Here is a 27,131-nt window from a genome sequence, read left to right on the forward strand (position 1 = left end):
CTCTTTTCCTACGGCACTTCACCAGTTTAGGTATTTATGCCACTTCCCAGACCTGTCACAGTTAGAGATGTAACGTTCATGGAAATTTTAAAGCCATGCAGAAAACCCCAAAACAAAAAAACAAAAAGAAACAGTTTATTCCATTTTTAAAAAATGGGAAATTGGTGGATAATCAAAATATATGCAATACGTACTTCCTTATCAAACTTTAACTTCTTTTGCTGCTTTAATAACAGAAAACACTGCCACGTGGGCCTCCCCCCAATGGAAAATGTAGTTAGGAACCAAGTCATTGTCTATAGCAAAGGCGAGAGTATAGAACCTTTTTGATAATGATTTCTTGCTGATACAGCATCATTAAGAGGCATCCTCAACCTTCCCCCCCCCATTTTTAATCAACATTATTTCCATGATGGTCATTTAGGTAGTAAACTGGAAGCTTATCATTGCATTTTTTTTAAAAAATATAAGAATTACTAGTTACTAGTTTTTAAAACTCCATCTCTTTTATGAACTATTGCTATGCTTCCTCAAAAGGAAGTTCTGAAAGCTTTAAAACTGTCCACTTTAATTCAGTTCACTGTTTCAAAGAGACTCAAACAATTCCCTTCATTTACCACGATTCTGTCTTATGAGTCACCCATATGGAATATCACCAGTGATGTAAAGGGGAAGGGGAGTGCAATTATACAAAAGTTGTACAGAGTTTCTCTCTCTCTCCCCCCTCCACATATATATTTGACACATATCTCCAAAACTGCAGAGAACACAAAGATTGTATTCAGTGCTGGGCACGAAAGATTGGGGGTATGGCCCTGAGGAATGGGGAGTTAACTCTTCCTCTCTCTCTCTCTTGCTTGGGGCCAGGGTACTTGAAGGACCACCTCCTCCCTTATTGTCCAGTCTGCCAGTTAAAACCTGCTTCACAAGCCCTCCTCTCTGTGCCCCCACCTTCAGATGTGAGACATGTGGCAAACAGGGGCAGGACTTTTTCAACAGTGGCACCTTCCTTGCGGAATGCCCTTCCCCTTGAGGTCTGCCATGGCTTTCTTTTAGGCACTAGGCAAAAAAAATGTCTATTCACCAAGGCTTTTAGTTAAGGGGTTGCTGTTTTAACCCTATTTTAGCCCGGAAACTTATGTTAAGCTGTCAGTGGTCTTTTTTATGCTGGGCTGGGGCTTTGTTAATTCTGGTCTTATTATTTTCACTTTGTAAGCTGCCTCAGGTAGGTTCCTGGCCAGGCAGCATAACAATGTTCTAAATAAATAAATATCCTCCTGTCACATTTTTCCTCCCTCAAAACAGCGCTGTGAGTCAAGTCAGTATGTGAGAGTGTAACTGGCAAAGAGTCACCCAAGAAGCTAAATGGCGGAATGGGGATTTGAACCTAGATGGCCTAGTCCAAAAATGTTTTCTGGGCTTTTTCAGCCCCCAGTAGGTGGAAAAGACAAGTAACATTCGGGTACCTAACAAAGCCAAAAGCAGGCTGGTGGGGGGGGGGGGGAATATCAGTGAAATGGTACAGATGGGAAGACAGTTAAGCCTAGCTGTTCCCTGTAGATTCTCAATGGCTGCGTTCAGACGCGCTGTTTGATCTGATGTCGTGACAGTTCATCAATGAATTTTATGTACATGACCACACAGTCAACATCTGCCTCCTGTCCCCAGCCGGTGGTTTCCAGCTCAAAACCCCTTTAACCTGGAGTATTTTGTTACCAGGTCCCAAAGTGGTGTTTTCTCAGCTCTCCCATTTAAAGCCACATTTCCCCCCTGTGTTATCGCTCATCCGGTGTCAAGCCACTTCCGGTTTAAACCCCCTCCCCGCTCGAAAGCTTCCTGAGGCTTCCGCTTTTTGCCTGCCATTTTTTTTATGTGTCGGCGGTGTGCGCATAGGCAGAGCTCTGCTACTGTGTTTAGAAAACCGACATTTAAATGGTCACTTGTTTTAGCGTTTAGATTAATTCGGAATCTCACGGAGGCCATTTTCGGGTCAAACGTTTAAAGGGAAGTCTTTTGTTGGAGGGGTTGGATTGATTCGCCCTGATGGTTCTGCGCATGCTGAGAGGGTCAAGCTAACAACTATATTATATAAAAATACAAATGTTTATTAGGGTGTACACATAGCTAAAACATACTGCAGTTAAAAGAAATAGTCTAAGTCTCAGATTTAAAAGGCTTTAACCAAGTTAGTTATGATACAAATACAATTGATGGGTAAAACCTTTTGATCTAAGGATCATATGCATTTCGGCCCCTTCAGCCCTTCCTCAGTGATCATTATTCTTTATATTACAATGACACACATCCAGAAATATATGCTTTTGCAATTGCTACAAGCTTGTATAGTAGGCCATAGATAGTAGCTGGACCAATTCTTCAAATTATTCTGGTGTCAAAGATTCCATTTCTCAGGATGAGTGTCACTTCCATCAAAGGTAGATAATTAATTTTGATCCCACCCCCAATTTTTAATACTGAATGAATGAATGCATGAATTAATGAATTGCATCTGTTGGTACATAAGTAGCATGGAATTCAAAGCTTCTTTAAGTGATTTTTTTTTAAGACTCCCTTTTAAAAAGCCCTGGTGATTTTTTTGAAATCGTGCAGTCCAACCATTCACAAACTTTATGCACTAATACTACAGTACTAAACAGAGCTACAATCTTCTAAGCCCATCAGCTTCAATGGACATGGAATGGTGTAACTCTGTTTAGGATGGCCATGTGGAGGGAACAGAAGGTAGTCATTCTGTAACATGAGCGATCCAAGAGGAAGTACACAATTTGCAAGACAGATAGACAGATATACAGATCAGTCCTACAAATGTCTACTCAGAAGTCCACCCCACTGTAATAAAAGGAAATTACTTACAGGGCAATCCTAAGCAGACTTCAGTGGACTCAGTGTAACTCTGCTTAGGCCTGGGAATTTGTCACTGACAGGTTTGCAACTTTAGAAGGAACCCTATTGGACCACGTACCACCATCCATACCTCCCATCCTTCAATGTGAGACTGCAACTGCTCGAGAGCTTCCAGTTTTTCCATCTGCCTCTTGGTCTCATTGATGTTGGTACAAACTGTCTTCATTGCTTGTAATGCATTCTGGACAGCTTGATAATCTGGGTGCTTAGCAGGTGTCCTCTTAGCTAGTTCCTAGGAGAGAAGAGACAAAATACTCTGTAGGGTAAACACCAGAATACTTCCTGTTACCAGGCAGTGGACTGGCTAGTTAACTTAATGGGAAAGTTCCCAGTGGGCCATGGCTCTGGAGGGTAGCTGGTGTCCAGGAACAAGTAGAACCAAACCCCAGAAGCTCCACCAGCACCACAGAAGTCATTTGGCTCAAGCCCTTCAGTGGCAACTTTTATGGAAATGGGGAATGCAACATGGTGTGAAGCATAACCTGCAGGTTAGTTATCTTGACCTGGATAGCCTGATCCCATCAGATCTAAGAAGCTAGTATTTGGCTAGTATTTGGAAGGGTGACCTCCAAGGAATACCAGGGTCATGACAGAGGCAGGCAATGGCAAACCACCTCTGTAACATCTCTTGCCTTAAAAACAAGCCTAGTTCGCCACCTAGTGGTGCATAATGCTAAAAGAGCTAGAACGTTTAGCTACCAGACAATCTTAGGATCTCCTAGCTATTCTATACACAATGCCATACCATTATTATTATTATATTGCAGGTTAGTTGGCCCTCCAAAGTAGGGGCTGTGGCTCAGTGGGAACATCTGCTTGGCATCCAGAAGGTCCCAGGTTCAATCCCCAGTATCTCCAGTGAAAAGATCAGGCAGTAGGTGATATGAAAGACCTCTGCCTAAGACCCTGAAGAGCCGCTGCCAGTCTTGAGTAGACAATACTGACTTTGATGGACCAATGGTCTGATTCAGTATAAGGCAGGTTCTTGTGTTTACGTGTTCAACTGATTAGCTGCTGTGTGAAATGGCTTACTGGACTAGATGGACCAACAGGGCTCTTCTTATGTTCCTGCAACCAGAGACCCAACTGAAGTAAAGACAGATGCAAATGCAAAAACTAAACCCAGCAACAGCATCCATTAATGTTGGCGAGGGGTATAAATCCAATCTCTTCCTTCTTGCATCAGCATACCCTTGAGCTGGGGCAGCTGCCAGGGCTCAGGGATCCTTGCGGGATCCACTGCTAATGACTTCCAGTTTCCACAGCTCACCCATCACCCACCTGCATGCTTTTTCTTCACTCACTCACTCATGAGTTCTCTGCTTCATATCCTCCTCACATCACATGCTGCTCAGCACCACTTGGGGAAGTGTACAGGCAGCTGTGATCGCAGGCAGTGGGACCATTCACAAGAAGGCAGAGGAAGAACACACAGGCAGGTGGGGCACATGGGTGGGTTGGTGGGCAGGAAGGGGAGGCGTGAGCAAGGGGGGGGTTGATGGAGGCGGGGGAGCATCCTGGCCACTGTCTGCCCAAGGTTACCCCAAAAGCTGGCACTGGCCCTGTTGGTTGAGGATGGACCCATTATACTAGTTTAGATTAATTTGTCCACTGTTCCACAAATAGTAATTTAAAGGAAGTAATCAGCTGCAAGTGAAGAATTTATGGGACAGAATAGTTAAAGTGGTTTAGATCACAGCATCCAAACCTAAGCTTGCCTTGCTGGAAATCAGTCCATGGAAAAACTTTGGAAATGGACAATAACAAACAGTGACAAAGTTTTGGCAAACGGTATGGCAACGTCAACCCAGAATTAATCATTTTTTCAGACCAATAATATTTTATGGCCAGACACTTTTGAATAAAAAGTCCTTTCAATAAAGTCCTATGAAATGTCTTTGTTTCCTCTTGGTACAGAATAGGATGTTTAAAATATGACATTTTTAGGCTACATTTTTAGGCTGTCTGGAATGTTTCACATTCATCCAATACTCCTATTGCTTTTTAAATTTAGCTTTGATAGCTTTTAGCTCTGTGACCAAATGGCAAAATCACTGCACAGCTGCCTCATTCCACGTTTCCAGAGAAGAACTTTAAATGTGACTGGTATAGTAGCATTACAGAGCTAGCGATCCACTAAGCTAGGTAACCAGATCAGTGTATTTTCTAGGGGACTTAATCTGCTTAAAGATAAAAGCAATTCAAATTTTGAGCCAAGTTTTCAGGTATGAAAAGACTGATTCTATATCCTGAATACATATTGGAAAAGTACATATATTCACTTACTCTCAGGTTTTCCAGGCACAGCAGGAGGCAACTGGAAGGAGGTGGGGGAAGTGGGCACTCACAGGAGGCACGATTTGCATCCCTGCTGCAGTGACACTGCTTCTGATGTGACCCAGAAGTGACATCATCGCACCAGGCTGACATTCCAGCAATCTCTCCCTTAGGACTCTCAATACCCTGAGCTACTTCAGTCCCACTGCAAAACTTACCATCATAACCAGGTGTGGTACCTTTAAGTACTGCTAGCTTGCTTCCGGAGGGGAGGGGCCTGTATCCACCTCCTTGCAAGAGTATTTAAGGGCTGTGTTTACCATCTGCCATGATGGAAGGGTGCCTAGCTAATGCTTCCACATGGAAAATGGAAGAAGGCATTATGGAGGGTACCTGGCTGCTTCTTCAGTTCCCTGTGAGAGCCTTGAACCATGTAAATGGTTTACTCCAAGACCAAAAGCATCTGGGAGAGGCCCTGAGTATCTTAAATATTGAGACAATCTGGCACATTTTCAAGAGGCCAGCAGAGCCCTGGTGGCTCTGTCCCTTATGCTCTTTTGGCATGGCTTCGCAGGCTTATGACTCTGGCAAATATACTTCTTTCTGAGACCAGAATTGGTCGTGTAACGAACAGTCGATCCTTTGCAAATTCAAGACCATTGTTTTAATTCCTAATTCTTCTTCTTTCCTACTTCTCCTTTTATCACTGTTCTGGCTTCCACGTTGTGTTTAGAGGAAGCCATTGAGGGAAACTAAGCGATACATTTTCCTTCCAGAAAGGGAGGCAGCAAAGGAATAGAATCTGTGATTTGCAACAGATTTTTTTTTTCCCAGAGATGGGAGATGTACTTTGTGCTGACAGCTAGGAATTCCCATTAAGGGAGCAAGGCTAATGGTGCTTATCTGGAACAGGCTGTGCAACAAATGCTTGCCTGGCTTCCACCTTCACGTTGAATTCTCAGCTGGCAATTACAAAGGCCGCTCTGACGGCAGCTTTGCTCTTCTGCTGTTGGGCCAATCCACTTGACTGTGCAGACAACTGCTCTTCCTCGTTGTCTACATTCAGCTCAGAGAGGCTGTACAACTGGGTATGCAAGCTGCCAAAGAGCATTCCAGCCCATCACGCCACCTTGGGAGCCTCTCGTTAACAATCTTCCACTTACGCCTAAAACAGGAAAATTAAAAGACTGGAGTCTTCTTTTTTCCATGCCTCTGTCCATGCTTCCACAATGAAAAAAGATTATCATTAAAAAGCAACAGTGCTTGTGTTATTTTACAAAATACTATTTGGTTCTTCAGTGAAAATAAAAGAGCTCTCTCTTGTATCTTGTCTGGCCAAGGTTTCACTGGTCTGTTGTTTCTCCAATTTAATGCTATGGTCTTTTTCACAAAGTAAAGTCTGTGGGAAGGGCAACCCCATGGCAAACGTTCTTGAGTCTAGCTGGGGATTTGATTCCCTTGTTAAAAAGTACCCACAACAGTAGCAAACTGCAAGATGGTAGATAATACTGAAGGAGTAAGGTGGAGGGGCTATGGTTCAGTAGAAGAACATCTGGTTCACATGCAGGAGGTCAAAGTTTCATTCCCTGGAGTCACCAGTTAAAGAATCAGGTAGGCAGTGATGTGAAAGAGAGCCAGTGATTAAGAGCGGTGAACTTTAATCTGGAAAACCGTGTTTGATTTCTCCACATGCAGCCAGCTGGGTGACGTTCGGCCAGTCACAGTTCTTTCAAGAAGGAGGAGGAGGAGGAGAGAACCTGGTTTGATTCCCCACTCCTCCACTTGTACCTGCTGATGTGACCTTGGGTCAGTCACAAGCTCTGGCACAGCTGTCCTTGAAAAAGAGCAGTTTCTGTCAAGAGCTCTCTCAGCCCCACCTACCTCACAGGGTGTCTGTTGTGGGGAGGGGACAATACTCTCCTGAATAGGCCAAAGGTCTGACTCGCTATAAGGCAGCTTCGCAGATTCCTCTGTTCAAAGTACTGCTGCTGCCAAGATATCAGCAGTTACCACCCAAAGGAAGAAACTTCTGTTTCTGTTTTTGGATCTCTTGCACATGAAAAGGCACACAGAAAATCATCCCACAGAGCAAAACTCACACATTTTAAACTCTTGGGACCAATTGAGGAATTGCTTTGTGTTACTTTCTTTACTTGTGGTTGTCATCTACGTGTACAAGCAAAGTAATACATGAGCTGAGAGTTCACAAAATCTCAGCCACAGGAAGTTCTACAGTCTCAAAAAGTATTTCAGAAGCTAGAAAGTTGTCATGACTGACACCTCACATGCATTGCAGCTACTCACTTGTGTAGATAATCCCACTGAGTGGAGAACATCTGCACTGAGACAAGCTTAAACTGGGCTTATTCTAGAGACCGGTGTGAAAGCAATTTACATTTCTTATCTATACTGGTGGGGACTCAAAACTAGAGATGTAAAATTTCCGGAAATTTTGAAACTCGGAAAAAAACCCGTTTTTTTTCCGGGGTTTTTTGGAAAAAAACGGAAATTTTCGGAAAAATTGAAAAAAATGCTACATTAGCATTTCTTTTGTCTTTTCTAGATTGAAAGTCATTCTGTTACTTTAGGAACATAAAATATGACTATGGACATTTTTACTTGGCATGAAATGAGCACAACTAGCATATTAAAAATATAGTGTATCCAAACAATTATTACAAACAGAATACCCACCCACATGAAAAAACAAAACTGAAACCTGGTTTTTTCCCGATTTTTTCCGGGTTTTTACCGGGCCTTCACATCTCTACTCAAAACCCAAGTTGGGAGCTAACAGTTCATCTACTTTCTTACCAGTTCTCCATACAAGTTTAATTTCACCCCTGACTAGCACTCAGGCTGTCTTTATCTCCTTCACACATAGAGCCAAGATCGAAAACTGCCTGGTTTAGGAAGTCTTGGATCTTCCTGAGATGGGTTGTATTTGAGCAAACTGGACTTGTATCTTGCCTCAGAAGAATAAACAAACTTTGAGCTTGCCATGAAGAACTCAGAGGAGGGTTTTTTTGTTTTGTTTTACATGACATCTCAATACAACCTAGAAATCTGAACTGTCTCCTTAAACAAGGATTTATACCATCCGAATATTTATCCCAGAATATCAACTAAATGAAGTCACCTTTTGAGGGTAGATTATTGCACAGAAGGGAATTTGGAAAGAAGGTTGCCAGCTGTATACCATCAAGGCTTAGCCACTTTCACCCCTTTCTATCTGCAGGGATAAAGCCGTGAATATGGCCCAGAGGCACAAGCCTTTTGGAAAGAATCAAAGGGCTCTAGGTCCTTGGCTCTCATCCCAGGGCCCTAGAATGAATGAACCAGCCCACTGGATTGAGAACCTGCCAGGGATATGGGTTCCGTGCTTTTTATTTTGTTGTTGTGATGATGGTGGTAGGTTAGAATGGTGGTAGGAACAGGCACTAATATATTTTGGGCAGGAAAAGCCCCCGCTCAGTACAGTGCCACTGTCCTCTAGATAGTGGTACAGATTGATTTTGGGATTGACAGAAGATCGCTGCCCACACACACTTCCCCATCACACCACCAAGCACAGCTGGGAAAGAGGCCAAAGATATGTATGTTATGGCCGGCCAGTGCTTAGCTCTATTCACAGCTACCCATACCTGAGGTAAATTGTGATGGACTTTCTGAGGCATACACTCTGCCTTCCCTAATAAAACCCCTGGTTGATCTTTTCTGCCCTGGATTTACTATGAAGGAAAACAGAGATTTTTAAAACAAAAAAACAGGTTTACTGTATTGGAAAAGGAAAGTAAACCATACAAATGTAACTGCATGAGAAAGTGAGATCTGCTGATACATTTTTGTTACAGATTATGTATAGGGTTGCCAGGCTGTGCCTGGAAAGTTCTAGAAGCTTTGGGGGTGAGGACATGGGGGGAGTGGCACCATGTGTACCACAATGTCACTTCCAGGGAAAACATAGGATAGCTCTAGGAATCACCAGAAGTTTCTGGTGATTCCTAGAGCCACCCTATATCATATCCCGGTTTTCCCTAGAAGTGGCATCATGATGTGCATGACATCAACGTGGTTTTGTTTTAATTTTTCTCCTGCTGCCACTCCCATTGGCATCAGACAACAAAAGCATCCTGAATTATAATATCAATTGTTTCTAAATGGAGAGAACAGTAGTTAACTGCCAAACTACTTTTGACTGTAAGTTTTTCCACAGGCTTCCTAACCTTTTAAACAGAGATCTCACTCTGCCTCACAGCTTTCAAATATACTGGAAATACTACACAGGAGCTGAAACCAGCGTGGGCCACTCCACTAAACAGGAGAGAGAGAGAGAGAGACAGAGACAGAGACAGAGACAGAGAGACAGACAGACAGAGACAGAGAGAGAGAAAGAGAGACAGAGAGACAGAGATTTTCAAAATCAATCCCAGCATTCAAATTTCCTAGAAGAGAGGATGTTGTTCTACTGAAGTGAGCGTTGTTTTTATCTGTCTGCACAGCCACCACCCTCTGTGCCTTCCTCAACCCCGGATTGATCGTCTTCATTTGTACAGGAGAGCAGAGCACATACTTTTGCTGCTGAAAATTACAGCCATCCACATAAAACCATCCCCTCCTGCTTCTTCCTCCCTGCGTTTCGGAACACTCCCCTTAGAGAGTGTGTCGTATAATTCTGCACAATGGAATGTTCACTCTGCTCACTGCTGCATGTGATAAAAAGACAGTGTGCTCTTACAGAACAAATTTACAAAAAGAGAGATTGCACAAATCAATCTCATTTCCTGTTCCGTGTTCATGAGCCCAACAGGACTCTGAACAGCCCAATTAATGCAGAGAATAAATGATTCAAAGAACATAACCGAACAGGGTTTAAACAAATAAATCCTAGCTCAGACAGCTACTCACTGAGAGCAGCTTCATACATCCTCAAAAAACACAAGTAGAGTCTGATTTGGAGGCTTGCTGCTGGAAGCTCCTGATGGCTCACTTCCCTGAAATATATTAGGAGATATAAGGCTTCCGCTGGTACCATGGGAAGCAATCTTTCCCAGCTATGGGCAAAACAATTTCTCTCCATCTTCAAGCTGCATCCTGATCATTATATGATCCTACAGCACAGGGATGTCCTGAGGGTGGCTGGAATTTGGCTTATAGAAATCCTGGTATATTAACCCGCACACTTTTAAAGCATGGTATATAACCTGACAGCAGAATTCTAGCTTTTGCACAGTAGGCGAAACTATCCATTTTCTTTACCTGCCATTTAAAAAAAAAAAAGCAACATTCCCTTTTTCCAGCATTCGCAGTGGAGAGAGGTGCCAGTGCAGAAGCTCATAAATTGGCCCAGTGGTTCTCAGGCTGCTGTATCAAAGAGCTGTCTGTCCTGGGGAGAGCCACATAAGCCTCCCTGTGTGGCACATCCTGTTTGAGATGCACAGAAAATGGAAGCGATGCCTCCGCTACGTCAGCAGCTGGCATTGAGCCAGCAATGGATTTGCACTCAATTCCCAAGAGAGTGTGAACAAAAGCGGGTTTCTAAGCGGCTGTGTGAATGCATAGTAGGCAAGCTGGCCTAAAAGCAATTCTGCTATGTTAAGTGGTTTGTGGGTACGTAAACAACCAACCCTGATAACATCGCTGCTACACATCAGCATGGCTGACACACTCAGGTGAAGCCACTTGCCAGGTAACCGTGGCCATTTTAACCACATCACTGCTAACACCTGTAGTCTGTGGCCATGTGGTAAAAAGAAAAAGAAAAATCACTGAACATTGGGTGCTAAGCGGCTTCCTACATGGCTTACCTAGAGGAGCAGCTGTCAAATTTCAAGGCAGCTTTGGTGCATGTGCATTAGGCCACAGATTCGTTTCATAAAATGTGCGGAATGAATAGGTAATGGTAGGACTTTGTGCAGACGGTAATCACTGCAGACTGCGGAGAGGACTCAAATGCTGAAATGCTCCCCCCCGTGACAAAAGGATACTTGCATACAGAAAACCAGCAAGTCAAGGAGACACATCAAGAAAAGTTCTGCTTGCACTGACCTGGATAGCCCAGGCAAGCCTGATCTCATCAGATCTCGGAAGTTAAGCAAGGTTGACTCTGGCAAGTACTTGGATGGGAGACCTCCTTGGAATACCAGCATTCGGGAGGCAGGGGCAAGCTCTATTCAGCCACCTCTCTTAATATCCTCCAGGCCCCCAATGGGGGTCAGTCACCAGAGGTCGCCATGGCTTCCAGGTGCACACACACTCACACACAAAATACAAAAAGAAAAGTTCTGCTTAGCTTTCACCTTGATGCAGTATTCTTATATAGGGGGGCAAGCCATGGGGGAATACTGAAACACACCAGCCATCACCTGCAACCTAAAATATTATGACTGAGCCTTACTAGTGTATTTTGCCAACACTGCAGTCCTAAGAATGCTTTCCTGGGAGTAAGTCCCATGGAATAGACCTGAATAAGAATTGGTGTAGACCTGCTTAGGATTGTTCACTAAGTGCTTGAACAGGTCCTAAGCATACAATGTGGAAATGTGGCTTCGATCCACCGGTACATTTCTCATTTCTGCTGACAGAAGGATTTCTGCCCACAGAGCATGACTTACTCACCTCCCCACCCCCTCTGGCCACAGCCCAAAATACTCCCTGAAATGCCACTCCTGGAGCACACGACCCCTCCTCCAGGAGCAGCATTTCAAGAGGCACTTTGGGCTACAGCAAGAGAGGGGAGGAAAGAAAGTTACACTCTCAGGCAAATAGCCTTCAATCAGTGAAGACGTTCAGGCGGATCCAAGCCAATGTCATATTCATAAGGGAAATGTGACTGAAGAAACAGAGAGAAGGAGAGTTATCTTTTTTAAAGCTATTCCTTCGGCTATTTTTGCCCAACAATTAACAGCCAGTTTTAGGGTGGGATGAAAAACTATTGTTATGAATTAAAAATAAACTCATTTCAGTTTTCCAGGGGGGGGGGAGGGCTCTCTGAGCTCACGCAGCTATAAATCCGGAATTGAGAAGACTACCTTTTTTTAGCACCTCAACCTCTAGCTAATTAGCAGCATCCTGCCTTTTTCAATCACTCCGGGGGAATAAAGGGCACCTTGTCAGATTTCCATCACACTTGTTATCTGCACTCCTACCCATTCAACATTTCTGACACCTCCAGTCATTAGGGCTTGCAAATGCCACCCTGTTTAGCATTACCTTTCAAGTGGATTCGGAGTCTGGCAGTTCAGCTTCTGCCTCCAGGTTATCCCTTCCTAGGAGCTCAAGAATCTCACAGCCCGGGATGTAGCTTATAATTATCAGCTGTATCTTTTTTTTTTTAAGTGGCTCATTCTGCTGCAAGGCATGGCCACCAAAAGAATGGCCTTGGAACGGAGTTGAGGAGTACCTGCAAAATCCTGAGTGTGGGGGACGGGACAAATCACAGCATGCATCCTTGATCCCTGCATGGTAGGGCTGCCAATCAAGGGACTCCAAGGGTGTGGTTATTAGGGGCTACATCTGCCTATTCTAGTGAAGGGCAAGAGAACAGAGGAAAGCTCTGCTAATCCCCAGCCAAAGGGTGTTATTAAGGCAGGGATCTGTGCTCTCCCTCCAGGTCCTTCTTTTGCTCATGCAAGTTGCCCGCTCTAAAGAGAAACAGCTCTTTCAGGCCCCACCGGGACTTGAATCACACAACAGCTGCCTCACCTCTGAACCGCGCTCTTGCTGTGCATTGAAGATGCAGCCATGCCATTGTGGTGTTGCTGTTGTCTTTACAAGCAACACGTCCTAAAATCAGGATGGCCAGAGTAGCATAATGGTTATCATGTGGGTCCAGGGAGATCTGTTTATTTACTTAATTGATACTCTGCCTTTCTCACTGAGACTCCAGGCAGATTTACGCAACTTAACGCAACAGGAGCAAAAGAAAACTTACAGGTAACGGTGAAGGACCGCCTCCCCCTGTATTGTCCAGCCTATAAGTTAAGAACTGCCTCACAAGCCCTGTTCTCAAAAAAAAAAAAAAAAAAAAACCCTTTCAAAGTTCAGGTGAGTGGCAAGCAGAAACAGGGCTTTTCCAGTGGCGGCACCTCGCCTGTGAGATGCCCTTCCCCTTGCAGATTGCCTGGCACCTATATTGTTTTTCTGTTCACCCAGGCTTGATTTTTTTTTAACATGATTTTATTCTGGAAACTTATTTTAAGCTGTCTGTGGTCTGTTTGTATGATCTACGTTTTCATGTTGGGCTGGGGGGGGGATTAATGTTGGATTTTACTTAATATCTTCTAATGTTTTGGGGTTTTTGTTTATTTATCTACTATCTAACATAGCCTTGGAGAGGCTACCGCCATTTACATGCCACAGTACTTTATTTACAAATGTGATTGTTTGTCTGAATTTTAGATTACTGCTCTGTTGATGCATCTATGTTTTATTGTATTCATTCTGTTGTATTTTAACTTGTTGTAAGCCACCCTGAGCCTGCCCATGCAGGGAGGGCAAAATATAAATTGAAAATATAAATAAATAAATAAATAAATGATTGTGTAAGCTGCCTGGGGCATGTCCCAAGAGTTGGAGTTGTGCCCTCTGAGGCCATAATAGAGGACTACCCTTGATGCGCTCATCTTTACTGTCAAATCAAATTAAATTTACAAGAGCTGAAACCTATGCATAGAAAAAGAGGTTCTGGAGGTCAGTCTTGGCTCACATTAAGCGGAGGACAGGAGGGCCTGGCGTGATGTGATCCATGGGGTCACGAAGAGTCAGACTCAACTGTGCAACTGAACAACAACAAATGTAATTTACAATTCAGGCTAATGCCAGATCCAGCACAAGTAAGAGGTGACACTGACAGGAAGGTCCTTTCAAAAGGGTGAGGTCATGTGCAGTGGGCGGGGCAGCTTTGATGATGTCTGACCAGTTAACAGAACACACACTTCCGAACAGAGCTCGAGAGTTTGTCTCATGGTTTTCTTGCTCTTCTACATTAACAAAAAAATCCCTACAAGTAAAAAAACAAAACCCTAAGGCCCTGTTCGCACGAAGGGTTTTGGGTCGGGAGTGGGACGGATCGGGGGCGGAGCAAACGGGCGCAATCCCATGGCAACATCTGGGAATCGTTGCCTGTCCGTCCCCGATCCGTCCCTCCCACCCAAAACCCTGCCCTAAAAAAGAACCAGCTACCTAGGTGGTTCTTCAGAGAAGAGCGCCTCAAGCTTGGCCGTGGGATTGCCGGCGCGTCCTTGTGCCGGCACATCCCCGGCTCCGCGGCGTCTCAACTTTGGTGCGGCTTTTAAAAGCCGCACTTTTCCCAGTGTTTTCCCTGCCGTGTGGCAGGGGCCCTGGTGTAGCAGTAAAAGCTTGGAATTGGTCCCCATAAGGAGTTAAGTTTTTTACTTAAGGGAAATGAGGAATGAGGAGGAGGAGGAGGAGGATGGATTTATACCTCACCATTCACTTGGAGTCTCTGAGTGGCTTACAATCGCCTTTCCCTTCTCCTCCCCACAACAGACACCCTGTGAGGTAGGTGGGGCTGAGAGAGCTCTTTCCAGAACTGCTCTTGAGAGAACACCACAGAGAAAAAAAGCTCAGAGAGAACTTATGACTGACCCAAGGTCACACCAACAGCTGCATGTGGAGGAGTGGGGAATCAAACCCGGTTCTCCCAGATTGGAGTCCGCGCTCTTAACCACTACACCAAACTGGCTCTTAAAGCCAGCAGCCTCTACCTGCAGCTCACTATCACAGTCCAAGCAACTGCCTAAGAATGAGACTATCTGATCAAGGCCCATCTCTGGTGACTCTTAAGAGCCTCAGCTTTTCAGATGGCTCCATTCTGAGTTTCAGCACTCTGATAAAAACAACTGGAAGCCAAGCAAGCAACAGCACCCAAAAAGGGATAGCGAAGGCAGTATAAACACCATAGAGGTCCTTGAGAAAGAATGTGCACAGAATGCATTGATCAAATCCCTGCTTCCTCTGATCTGTTTGCCCCCATCCTAGAGGCTTTAAGAAAGCCCCAGAGTGTCACACATAATCCCAAGGCAAATCCATGGAATGAAGACACACCAGCTTCTTCCCCACAGATAGTCCAGGGTCAATATACACAGCAGGATTAAGTTGTGCATGTTGTGAAAACCAAAGCAGCCTTTTAAAGCAAGGCTTCAGCTAGATTTGTCATAGTCTGACTCATATACTTGGTATTTTAAAGCAGATAGGACTTTGGTACATCCTGCGGCCCTGCCCTACCTCAAGTGTCGTTGCTCATTAACTTATTATTATCAGGCAATATTTTTTCATCACAGGACCAGGCCTGGTCTGCCTCCCTTGTTCCCCTGTCCCCATCATAGGGCATGTCCAGCTACAATTAAAAACAGCACAAACTTGTGTGGCGTAGCTGGTTCATCAAGGACTCTCTCTGGTTCTACTGGATGCCGCTGGACTCTAGCTTCGTTCTCACATCTGTTCGTTCTTGCATTTACATGCTAATTTGCTGCCTTTCATTGATCTTACCGGCCACCTGATCCAATTTCAGCTCTGCTTATGCATCTTCTTGGCTCTGAGTGGCCCTTCCTAATGGCTGCCTCCCACCCTCTCTTTGCCTGTAAGTAGGATCTGAGGAGATTTTATTCCACTGTATCTGAGGAAGTGTGCTTTGCACATGAATGCTTACACTTTGAATAAAACTCTGTTCGTCTTAAAGGTGCCACTGGACTTGAACTTTCTTCTGCTGCTTCAGACCAACACGGCTACCCACCTAAATCTCTCTGGTTCTGACAGGCTGCATTTCCTAACTACTACCAAATTTAAAAAACTTTTTAATATTGCATTTTAAAGGTCTGTCGACCACACCAAAAAAATTGCCACTGAAATAACTGACAAACCTGGTTTTCACATGGCAGTGGGTTATCCTGTGAAAGAAAAGGGTTTCCTGGGCTTTATCAGTGTGATTTTCTTCCTCTGGCTATTGTGGTCTGCTATGCAGTACCAGGAACTGGAAGAGGAGGAGGAGATTGGATTTATACCCCTCCCTTCACTTTGAGTCTCAGAGCGGCTTACAAACTCCTTTCCCTTCCCCTCCCCACAACAGACACCCTGTGAGGTGGGTGGGGCTGAGAGAACTCTGACACAAACTGCTCTTTTTCAAGGACAGCTGTGCCAGAGCTTGTGACTGACCCAAGGTCACATCAGCAGGTGCAAGTGGAGGAGTGGGGAATCAAACCCGGTTCTCCCAGATTAGAGTCCGCGCACTTAACCACTACACCAAACTGGAGATGCCAAGGACTGAAAACAGTGTTGCACTTACCTGTAACTGTTGTTCATCGCGGTATCTTCTGTGCAGGCACACACTGGGATTGTGCTTGCGCAGGCCAGCCACCGGAGGCTCTCTTCCAGCTATTCTGGTATTTCTTTAACACCCCAAGGAGAGCACTTCCCCTGAGAGCTTATTAGCGACCGTCTTCCTGCCTAATGGGCACATGCTTTGAAGGGAGGAGCCCCCCTTTCCCTCAGTCCTCCTGAGCTGCCGCAAGTGTCATGGATGTAACCGCATCCTATGAACTCACAGCGGGGTAGTGGGGAGGGAATGTGCGCCTGCACAGAAGACACCTCAATGAACAACAGTTACAGGTTAAGTGCAACACTGTTTTCATCTTCAGTCTTCTGTGCAGTCCCACATTGGGAGACTACAGAGCTCCTTACCATGAAAGTGGGGTGAGTTTCAGTGGAACAAGGAGTGCAGTACGGCTCTGCCAACTGCAGAATCCCTTCTCGCATCCACGTCTACCAAACAGTGCATGACAAAGGTGATGACCAAGTCAATGCTCGGCAGATGTCCTCCAAGGGAGTGCCTCTTCAGAATGCTGCTGACACTGTCTGTGCTGGTGTAGAATGCACCTGAAGCTCCAGAGGACACAGTAGACTGATCTGCTCATACCCCAACCAAACAGCCAAGACTATCCATCCAGAAATGGTCTGTGTTGAGGCTAGCCTCCCCCTTGAGCTACTGGAGTAGTGCACAAAAAGGTGCGGGGACTGCCAGAAGCTTTGTGTTCTAAGTAAAACAATAAAGAGCTCCTCACATCTAAGGAATGTATTGTTTTTTCAGCCTCTGAGGTAGGGGATGGAAAAAATACTGGAAGGACTATGTCCTGAGCAAGGTGGAAACTAGAGACCACCTTAGGTAAAAAATGTAAACTGGGTCTCAGAACTACACGGCTAGCCAGAAAGCCTGCAGAAGCCTGCAAAAGCTGCCAACTCCTCCCACCCTCCTGGCTGACGTGATTGCCACCAAAAACGTGACCTTGAAAGACAACAGTCACAAGTGACAAGAACCTAGTGGTTCAAATGGGTCTAACAGGAGTTGGGAGAGAACCACTGACAGGGATCACTGTGGCACTATGGGTGGCCATGGAGGAAACAAATTAAACAACCCCTTCAAAAAATTCCTGGACAATGGATGAGAAAACAGACTACTGTCCTGTATCTTGACGTGGTAGGCAGATATAGCAGCTAATGTATCTTAAGGGAAGAAACCACCAGACCAGATTCTTTAAGAGACAGTAGATAGTCAAATACCAGGGCAATAGGACAATTCTCTGCATGAACTCCCTGTGTCGTGGTCCAATCAGAAAAATGGGCCCATTTACTCATATAAGATCTCCCAGTAGAAGATCTACAGGTGTTAAGGAGGACACTGGCTACCTGGTCGGAGACTGGGATCATTCAGCAGCCAAGCTGGCAACTTGAACTTGCACACCTCATGGTGGACCATAGGTCTCCTGTGAAGTAGATCTGAAGTTAAGGGAAGGTGTATGTAAAGGACCTTGGATAATGACAGGAGAACCTGAAACCAGATTTGTCTAGGCCAAAAGGGAGTGATCAGTATACACCATGTGTGCTCCTCTCGGATTTTGGTCAACACTTTGTGGATAAGTGGGGATGGTGGGAAGGCATAAAATAGAGTGCCTGTCCATCAGATCTGCAATGCATCTCCTAGAGAGAGATGATTGGTACCCACCCTGGTACAGAATGCCGGGGTTTTCGCATCGGTGTGGATGGCAAAAAGGTCCACTCCCGGAAACCCCACTGTTGAAAAATTGGGCGGATACAATTTCCCCCCAGAGACCTTTCATGCTCTGATTGCCCCATTCTGTTGAGGATGTCCACTCTTTTGTTGGTAGTAACTGCCACATATACTGATGGAGGGAGGATCCTTGGGCTATGACCAGTTCCTAAATGAAAGTGGCTTCCCTGCACAGGGCTGCCGAGACTGTGCCCCCCCCCCATCAGTTTACATAGGTCATTGCCATAGTATTGTCTGTAATGACCTGAATGACAGACCTTTTGGTGAGTTCTGCAACTGAGGTAAGGGGGTAATGTATTGCATGTAACTCTAAGAGGCTAATATGAAAACCCCTTTCTTCAGGCGACCACACATCCTGAACAGAAAGTGACCCACAATGGGCTCTCCAGCCCTGTAACAAAACATCAGAGGTGATAGAAAGCTGAGGTGCCCTTCCCCCAAATGGTACCCCAGATCTTCCATATTCTGATGGGTGTCAGGAGGAAAAGCTGTGGAGTGTAGCCAAGCATGCCCTTTTAGTACAAGTGCTGAAGCCATGGCCCTGGAGGAGAAGTCAGCGGCGTGTCTGCCTACCTTAATCTGTTGCTTGGATAGGCGCAATGCTTCCGCCTGGAGAAGTTCAGCCAGAGGCTTCTTGTCTTCAGGCAGAAGCCCTATAAAAGCAGCCACCTTTTTCCAGAGGAGCAGCTGGTATCTTCCCATAATTGGCAATGCACAGGTTGAGAGCAGCCGAAGAGCAAACTTTTCTACTAACTGCATCGATTTTTCGCCCCTTTCTATCAGCTAGTGAGGAATGTGCACCGGGTATGCTGTTTTGCCTGCATCTCCTCAGCTATGAGGGATGAAGCCGGAGGATGGCTGAATAAATAGGTATGACCTTTTTTTTCTGTTTTCTTTTTTTAATAAGTTTATTTGTACGTTTTAGTAACTGTTGTTCATCGCGGTATCTTCTGTGCAGGCACACACTGGGATTGTGCTTGCGCAGGCCAGCCACCGGAGGCTCTCTTCCAGCTATTCTGGTATTTCTTTAACACCCCAAGGGGAGCACTTCCCCTGAGAGCTTATTAGCGACCGTCTTCCTGCCTAATGGGCACATGCTTTGAAGGGAGGAGCCCCCCTTTCCCTCAGTCCTCCTGAGCTGCCGCAAGTGTCATGGATGTAACCGCATCCTATGAACTCACAGCGGGGTAGTGGGGAGGGAATGTGCGCCTGTACAGAAGACACCTCAATGAACAACAGTTACAGGTAAGTGCAACACTGTTTTCATCTTCAGTCTTCTGTGCAGTCCCACATTGGGAGACTACAGAGCTCCTTACCATGAAAGTGGGGTGAGTTTCAGTGGAACAAGGAGTGCAGTACGGCTCTGCCAACTGCAGAATCCCTTCTCGCATCCACGTCTACCAAACAGTGCATGACAAAGGTGATGACCAAGTCAATGCTCGGCAGATGTCCTCCAAGGGAGTGCCTCTTCAGAATGCTGCTGACACTGTCTGTGCTGGTGTAGAATGCACCTGAAGCTCCAGAGGACACAGTAGACTGATCTGCTCATACCCCAACCAAACAGCCAAGACTATCCATCCAGAAATGGTCTGTGTTGAGGCTAGCCTCCCCCTTGAGCTACTGGAGTAGTGCACAAAAAGGTGCGGGGACTGCCAGAAGCTTTGTGTTCTAAGTAAAACAATAAAGAGCTCCTCACATCTAAGGAATGTATTGTTTTTTCAGCCTCTGAGGTAGGGGATGGAAAAAATACTGGAAGGACTATGTCCTGAGCAAGGTGGAAACTAGAGACCACCTTAGGTAAAAAATGTAAACTGGGTCTCAGAACTACACGGCTAGCCAGAAAGCCTGCAGAAGCCTGCAAAAGCTGCCAACTCCTCCCACCCTCCTGGCTGACGTGATTGCCACCAAAAACGTGACCTTGAAAGACAACAGTCACAAGTGACAAGAACCTAGTGGTTCAAATGGGTCTAACAGGAGTTGGGAGAGAACCACTGACAGGGATCACTGTGGCACTATGGGTGGCCATGGAGGAAACAAATTAAACAACCCCTTCAAAAAATTCCTGGACAATGGATGAGAAAACAGACTACTGTCCTGTATCTTGACGTGGTAGGCAGATATAGCAGCTAATGTATCTTAAGGGAAGAAACCACCAGACCAGATTCTTTAAGAGACAGTAGATAGTCAAATACCAGGGCAATAGGACAATTCTCTGCATGAACTCCCTGTGTCGTGGTCCAATCAGAAAAATGGGCCCATTTACTCATATAAGATCTCCCAGTAGAAGATCTACAGGTGTTAAGGAGGACACTGGCTACCTGGTCGGAGACTGGGATCATTCAGCAGCCAAGCTGGCAACTTGAACTTGCACACCTCATGGTGGACCATAGGTCTCCTGTGAAGTAGATCTGAAGTTAAGGGAAGGTGTATGTAAAGGACCTTGGATAATGACAGGAGAACCTGAAACCAGATTTGTCTAGGCCAAAAGGGAGTGATCAGTATACACCATGTGTGCTCCTCTCGGATTTTGGTCAACACTTTGTGGATAAGTGGGGATGGTGGGAAGGCATAAAATAGAGTGCCTGTCCATCAGATCTGCAATGCATCTCCTAGAGAGAGATGATTGGTACCCACCCTGGTACAGAATGCCGGGGTTTTCGCATCGGTGTGGATGGCAAAAAGGTCCACTCCCGGAAACCCCACTGTTGAAAAATTGGGCGGATACAATTTCCCCCCAGAGACCTTTCATGCTCTGATTGCCCCATTCTGTTGAGGATATTGATTCGTGGGTTTTTTGCATGCCAAATAAATTTTCTAGTGCAGCGAACTATGTCTTCAAGGAATTTAGTATTTTTTTAGGATGGGTATACATTGTGCTATGAAGAGAAATCGTGGGAGGATATTCATTTTTTGGTAGCAATTCTTCCCATAAAAGAAATATGTAGATCGTGCCATTTATTTAGATCTTTTCTTATTTCTTCTAGTAAAGCTAGGTAATTTTATATAGATTTTTATTATTATTTTTTACTAATACACCTAAATATTTATTTTTATTTACCACTTGAAAGTTTGAAACTCTCTGCCACTAACCTTTTCAAACCCGGATCTCAGTGGCAGGACTTCTCCAGGGTTTCAAGTAGAGAAAGGTGTTTCCTAGCACATGCTATCTGAGATGCTTTAACTAAAGATGCCAAAAATAAAAACCTGAGACCTCTACCATTCAAAGCAGATGCTATACCACAGAGTCCCAGCCCCCACCTCTTTGACTGTACTCGCACATCAAGAGAAACTGATATTTTTTCCACTCAAACTAGAGTTATCATTCACACATGCAAAAGTACAGAACTGAGTATGCAACAGCCACAGATGAAACCTGACAGAGGTTAGGGAGGAACACTGCTATCAAAACAAATTCTTCATTTTGTGTGTTACCTTCAGGAGAAGTGGATATTTGCAGATTCTCTGGATTGGAGTTAGTAGATAACCCTCAAGTGGAATGTCTGTTGTCTTCCGCCCTCCCAAAAGCATGCAACTCTGTAATGACAGAAGAACAATCGTGTTACCTTTGACACAAAGCCTCCAAATATTCCCAGATAACACACAGTATTTGCATAGATGCACAGAGATTTACAAATAAACTCTACACCAAAACCTTCCAAATTCTATAACAGGGATTGCAATCCTATGCACAACTGAGTAATTTTAAAGAAGTAATCTATTCTGAGTACAAATCAGCCTGCTTAAGTGCAACGATTCTGGGGGAATTATTGCATTTACACAAATATATTTCAATGCCTTAGAAGAACACTTCAAAGACTCTAGGATGTACCAAACCACTGACAACATTCCAGTTAGAATCATGGATCTATGATGAGTCATAATAGCATTCTGGAACCTTCCTTCTTTGTAGCACACTCTAATGATCTGTGTCAGCATTTCCATCTCCGCCTGTAAGCTCAGACTCCCCCAAAGCTTCAGAGAAGAAGATATGGTTCTTGCACCCCAATTTCCAGTTTAATTCCATACTGCGGAACCTCGACACAGAAAACAGAGCTCTCTCCCCTCCAGCCTCTAGTTTCTTCCATTATATACTCCCTTGGAGGGTCCCAGTTCCCTCTATTAGACCTAATACAGGCAATGAGTTGCGTTGACAGAAAAGCACCTGAAGCAATGGAACATGGGAAAAGGAAATAAGGGAGAAGGAAAACTTCAGCTTCTTCCTTCCTCCCCATATACACCTCTTTTGATGCTAAAAGCAGATCTTCACATACCGTGGTTCACAAATGAATGGAGCCAATGCAAGACTAAACAGGCAAGGTTGCCCACACAGTTTTCTTACGAAGGAGCTCAGGTAGTACATATGGTTCCCCCCTCTCCCAGTTTGCCCCCACAACAGCCCTAAGGTTGAGAGAATGCCTGGTTGAATGTCACCCAGTGAGCTTCATGGCTGAATCAGCATTCGAACCTGGGTCTCCATAGTCCTACTACACGATTCTAGAGCTCACACAAAAAAGTACTTTTGAGTATGCCTCTATTTGTAAACATATGTGAATGCTGTAAATGACGACCTGGATGTTAGAGAGAGCTATCTTAAATGGATCTAGCCAATGGAGGTATTTACATTTAAATTTAACACGTAGATTTAGAATTGCAGATAGATCTGTTCGAGCCCTGAGCCTGACAGAGTTTAGGTTCTCACAAGAGAATATTCCAAAGTGACTTCTGACATAATTACCTAGACGGGATGTTGTATAGCTTGAATGATTTCTCTTTTCAGAAATGCTCTCACCAGACCCCAGTCATAAACTTCTCCTTCCAGTGCGCCCATTCTTTAGAATGTTTACGACTGGAAGTGCCGGCCCTCACCTTCCATCCAATTTTCCAGTGCTTTTGTGTGAATCATAAGCCATTTTTGTCCTCTTGTTTTTTCCTCCTGCCCCCACACTGGCCCTTTAAATCAGGCCCTTTTCAGAACTGAAGTATTCCCACATTTTCCAAAGACTGGTCTCTGTTTCAGACTCTGTGAGGGCCTGGGCCAATTCCACTCATACAAAAAGCTCTTTTTATTCCAGTGTGACTTCATCAGATGGTGACTTTACAATGCTGGGCAGGAGTGGAAGAGGGCAGGCTGAAAAGGAGGAGTGACGCAAGGGAATACAACCTACAAGCAGTGATATTCACATTGAACACAATTGCTTTAAAAAAATCATTTTGGGGGGGATTGATAAACCACAGTTAGCAGTGTGACACCACAGTCTATAGTCTTCCCTGCCCAGTATAGTGATGAGATGATAAATCTGAAGAGCCAACATAGCACAATTATTAGACAGCTGGACTAGAGACACTGGTTCAAATCTCAACTTGGCAATAAAGGTCACAAGATGACCTTCGGGCCTATCAGTCTTTGTCAGCCTAACCTACCTCATAGGTCTGTTTATCATGAGGACAAAATGGTGGAGAACCATGTTCTAAGCCACACTTGGTCCCTACTGGGAAGACAACCAGGATACAAAACGTCTATATCAATAGATACATTTTCATCTCCACCAGTCCAAAGAGTAAACATGAAGAACATTCTGGAATAATGAACACACACACATTTTCTCTCTTAAGGATCCAACATGAGATGCTTGTTCAGTTTTAAATCATTATTTTGACATTTGAAGTCACAAAACAGGTATTTGATCTTTCTCCTCCACACAAAAGCTGCTAGGGCCAATTTCAAGACGTGTAAAAGCAGTCTATGCCCTGACTTGGATAGCCTGGCTAGACAGAGCTCATCAAATTTTGGAACTAAGCAAGGTAGGCCCCGGTTAGTCCTTGGATGGGAGACTACCAAGGAAATCCAGGTCTCTACACGGAGGCAAGCAGTGGCAAACTACCTCCGTTTTTCCCTTGGCTTGAAAATCCTACAGGGTTGCCATAAGTGGGATGTGACTTGATGTAAAAAAAAAAAAATCCATCAAGTATGATAGGAAGGTGGGTGGAGGATTCTCAGCTTCAGCAAAATATCCTCCCTGCCCCATGCTGAGGTAATCTCATGAGATATACAAGCATGGGGTGGATCCAGGGGTCTTGTTGTAGAAAAAGAGCTGCCGGAGCTCATTAGCATAACTCATTAGCATAACTTATTTGCATATGCCACGCCCCCTGACATCACCGGAAGTGACAGAAGGCCACACACCCTGACATCACCGGAAGTGTGTCAGAAGGCCCGGCTACTTACCCTCCTGCTTCATCCTCATTCCCAAACGGAATGAGGATCGAAGCAGAGGGCGGGGTAAAGAAGGGGGCGGGGCTTCACCACGTGACCGCCCCACCCCCTAGAGGTTCTCTTCCGGAGCTCCGTACCTGAGAGCTCCCCCCCGACTAGAGCCCTGGGTGGATCTATGCTAAACTCACAAATATTGTCCAAAAATATAAGCCATATTTGTAGAGGATCAAGCAAAAAAACACAACATAATGGGCAAGCATTCATGTTCTCCAGAACCTTTCATCAGACTGGATGTTAGAAAAAGAGCAAGGGAAGGAAAAGACCCTCAGGCTACATTCTTAAAGCCTCTGTCTGGATCCTGGCTAGGACACTCTGCCAGCTCTAATGGGAGCAGAGTGTAGCCAGTATCAAGTTGCGCCTTTGGCTTTCTGTCATGAAGGAGAAACAAATGGAAGCCGTCCAGCTGAAAATACAAAAACCAGGAGTTGATCTCTTTGACACCAAACAAAACACACAGGTCCTTTAAAAAGCTGAAAGCAAACATGTGTGCTTGCAGAGGGCCATCAAGTCGCAGCCGACTTCTGGCAACCCCCCATGGGGTTTTCAAGGTAAGAGACTTCAGAGGTGGTATGCCATTACCTGCTACTATGCAGTGATCCTAGACTCTATTGGTGGCCTCCCATCCAACCACTAACCAGGGCCAGCCCTGCTTAGCTCCTGAGATCTGATGAGATCAGGCTAGCCTGGGGCATCCAGATTAGAGCTATGCTACCAATACCGTGTGTTGATTTTGGTACATGCATTAAATAAGCCAAACTGGGGTGGTTTTACCTAGCTGTGCATTACCAGGTTCTATTTCCTCCAGCTGCGGAATCAATTTTTTCTGTCAGCTAAATCCAGGTATCCACAGTACACAAAACACACAGGTAACCATATCCGTCCAATTTAGCCCCAGCACTAAAGGGGCCTTTTAACGTGGCAGGAAGAGCCAGAAGGAGAATAAAACTGATGTGATAATAGCCTCTCACTTCACAAACTTGAGACAAATTCGTGGAGGATACTGCATCCAGCAGCCACAACAATGAAATAGAATTTACACATTAAGAGAAGAGGAGGAAGGGCCATGGCTCAGTAAGAACATAAGAACATAAGAGACGCTAATGTTGGATCAGGCCAAAGGCCCATCCAGTCCAACACTCTGTATCACACAGTGGCCAGAAATACCAGTGCCATCAGGAGGTCCACCAGTGGGGCCAGGACATTAGAAGCCCTCCCACTGTTGACCCCCCCAAGCACCAAGATGACAGAGCATCACTTGCCCCAGAGTCCCTATCTATACCTTGTGGCTAATAGCCACTGATGGACCTCTGCTCCATATGCTTATCTAATTCCCTTTTGAAGCCGTCCATGCTTGTAGCTGCCACCACTTCCTGTGGCAGTGAATTCCAAGTGTTAATCCCTCTTTGGGTGAAGAAGTACTTCCTTTTATCCGTTCTAACCCGACTGCTCAGCAATTTCATGGAGTGCCCACGGGTTCTTGTATTGTGAGAAAGGGAGAAAAGTACCTCTTTCTCTACCTGCTCTTTCCCATGCATAATCTTATAAACCTCAATCATGTCACCCCTCAGTCGTCGTTTCTCCAAGCTAAAGAGCCCTAAGCGCCTTAACCTTTCCTCATAGGGAAAGTGTTCCAACCCCTTTATCATTCGAGTTGCCCTTTTCTGTACTTTTTCCAAAGCTATAATATCCTTTTTAAGGTGTGGTGACCAGAATTGCACACAGTTTTAGTAGTACAGCATCTGCTTTGCATGCAGAAGGTTCTGGGTTCCATCCTCAGCATCGCCCTAGTGGAAACAACCAGGTAGCAAGTGATGTGAAGGATCGCTCGCCTGAGACCCTGGAGAGGTGCTGCCAGTGTGAGTAAACAATACTGACTTTGATGGATCAAGGGTATGATTCAGTATAAGGCAGCTTCATGTGTTCAGGTGTTCAGTATGCTGCGGGAAGCCACTGGGGGTGGTTATCAGCTTGTGGAACTCGTTGCGTGACTGTCACTATCTTCAAAGGGGTAAGAGAGATTCACAGAGCAAAGGTCTCTCAGTAGCTATGATGGCCAGATGGGACTTCCATGCTCAGAAACAGCATACTCCTGAATGCCAGATGCTGGAGAAGCCTTTGGGCTCTGTGCCCCTGCTGTGGGCCTTCAGGGACTTCTGGGTCAACCACCGCAGGAAACAGGATGCTGGGCTAGACAGATCACTGGTCTGATCCAGTAGAGATCTTCTGACATTTTTGTGTGTGTCCTGCTTATAAGGTTCCCTGGGGAATCAGAAGCCCTGGATGCTGATGGATTTAGAAACAGAATTGGGACTAGATGGATCTTTCTCTGATTTAAGAAGGCCATTAGTCCCCTGTTACTGGTATAAGAGGTGTGTCAGGATCTGGTTCCCTCGTAGGGTTGGCAACCACAGGAGATGAGGGAGGTGAGGACTTGGGGGTGTGTGCTTGTCTCTCTGGTACAACCCAGAAGTGGCATGATAAGAACATAAGAGACGCCAATGTTGGATCAGGCCAAAGGCCCATCCAGCCCAACATTCTGTGTCACACTGTGGCCAGAAATACCAGTGCCAT

The 27,131-nt window shown here is 45.1% G+C and overlaps 1 protein-coding gene across 1 annotated transcript in view; it reads right to left on the reverse strand.

Annotated features, from left to right (window-relative positions):
- The window catches only part of PREX1 (phosphatidylinositol-3,4,5-trisphosphate-dependent Rac exchange factor 1), a 202,993-nt gene that overhangs the window by 156,409 nt on the left and 19,453 nt on the right, over nt 1-27,131 (reverse strand). Inside the window, exons 5-6 of the mRNA XM_015410907.1 lie at nt 21,719-21,820; nt 2,996-3,157 (exon numbers count right to left, since the gene is read on the reverse strand). Of these exons, the coding sequence (XP_015266393.1) occupies nt 2,996-3,157; nt 21,719-21,820 (264 nt within the window). The remainder of the gene's footprint in view (nt 1-2,995; nt 3,158-21,718; nt 21,821-27,131) is intronic.

Source organism: Gekko japonicus, unplaced genomic scaffold, assembly GCF_001447785.1.
Source record: "Gekko japonicus isolate JY-2015 unplaced genomic scaffold, Gekko_japonicus_V1.1 scaffold125, whole genome shotgun sequence".
NCBI lineage: Eukaryota > Metazoa > Chordata > Lepidosauria > Squamata > Gekkonidae > Gekko > Gekko japonicus.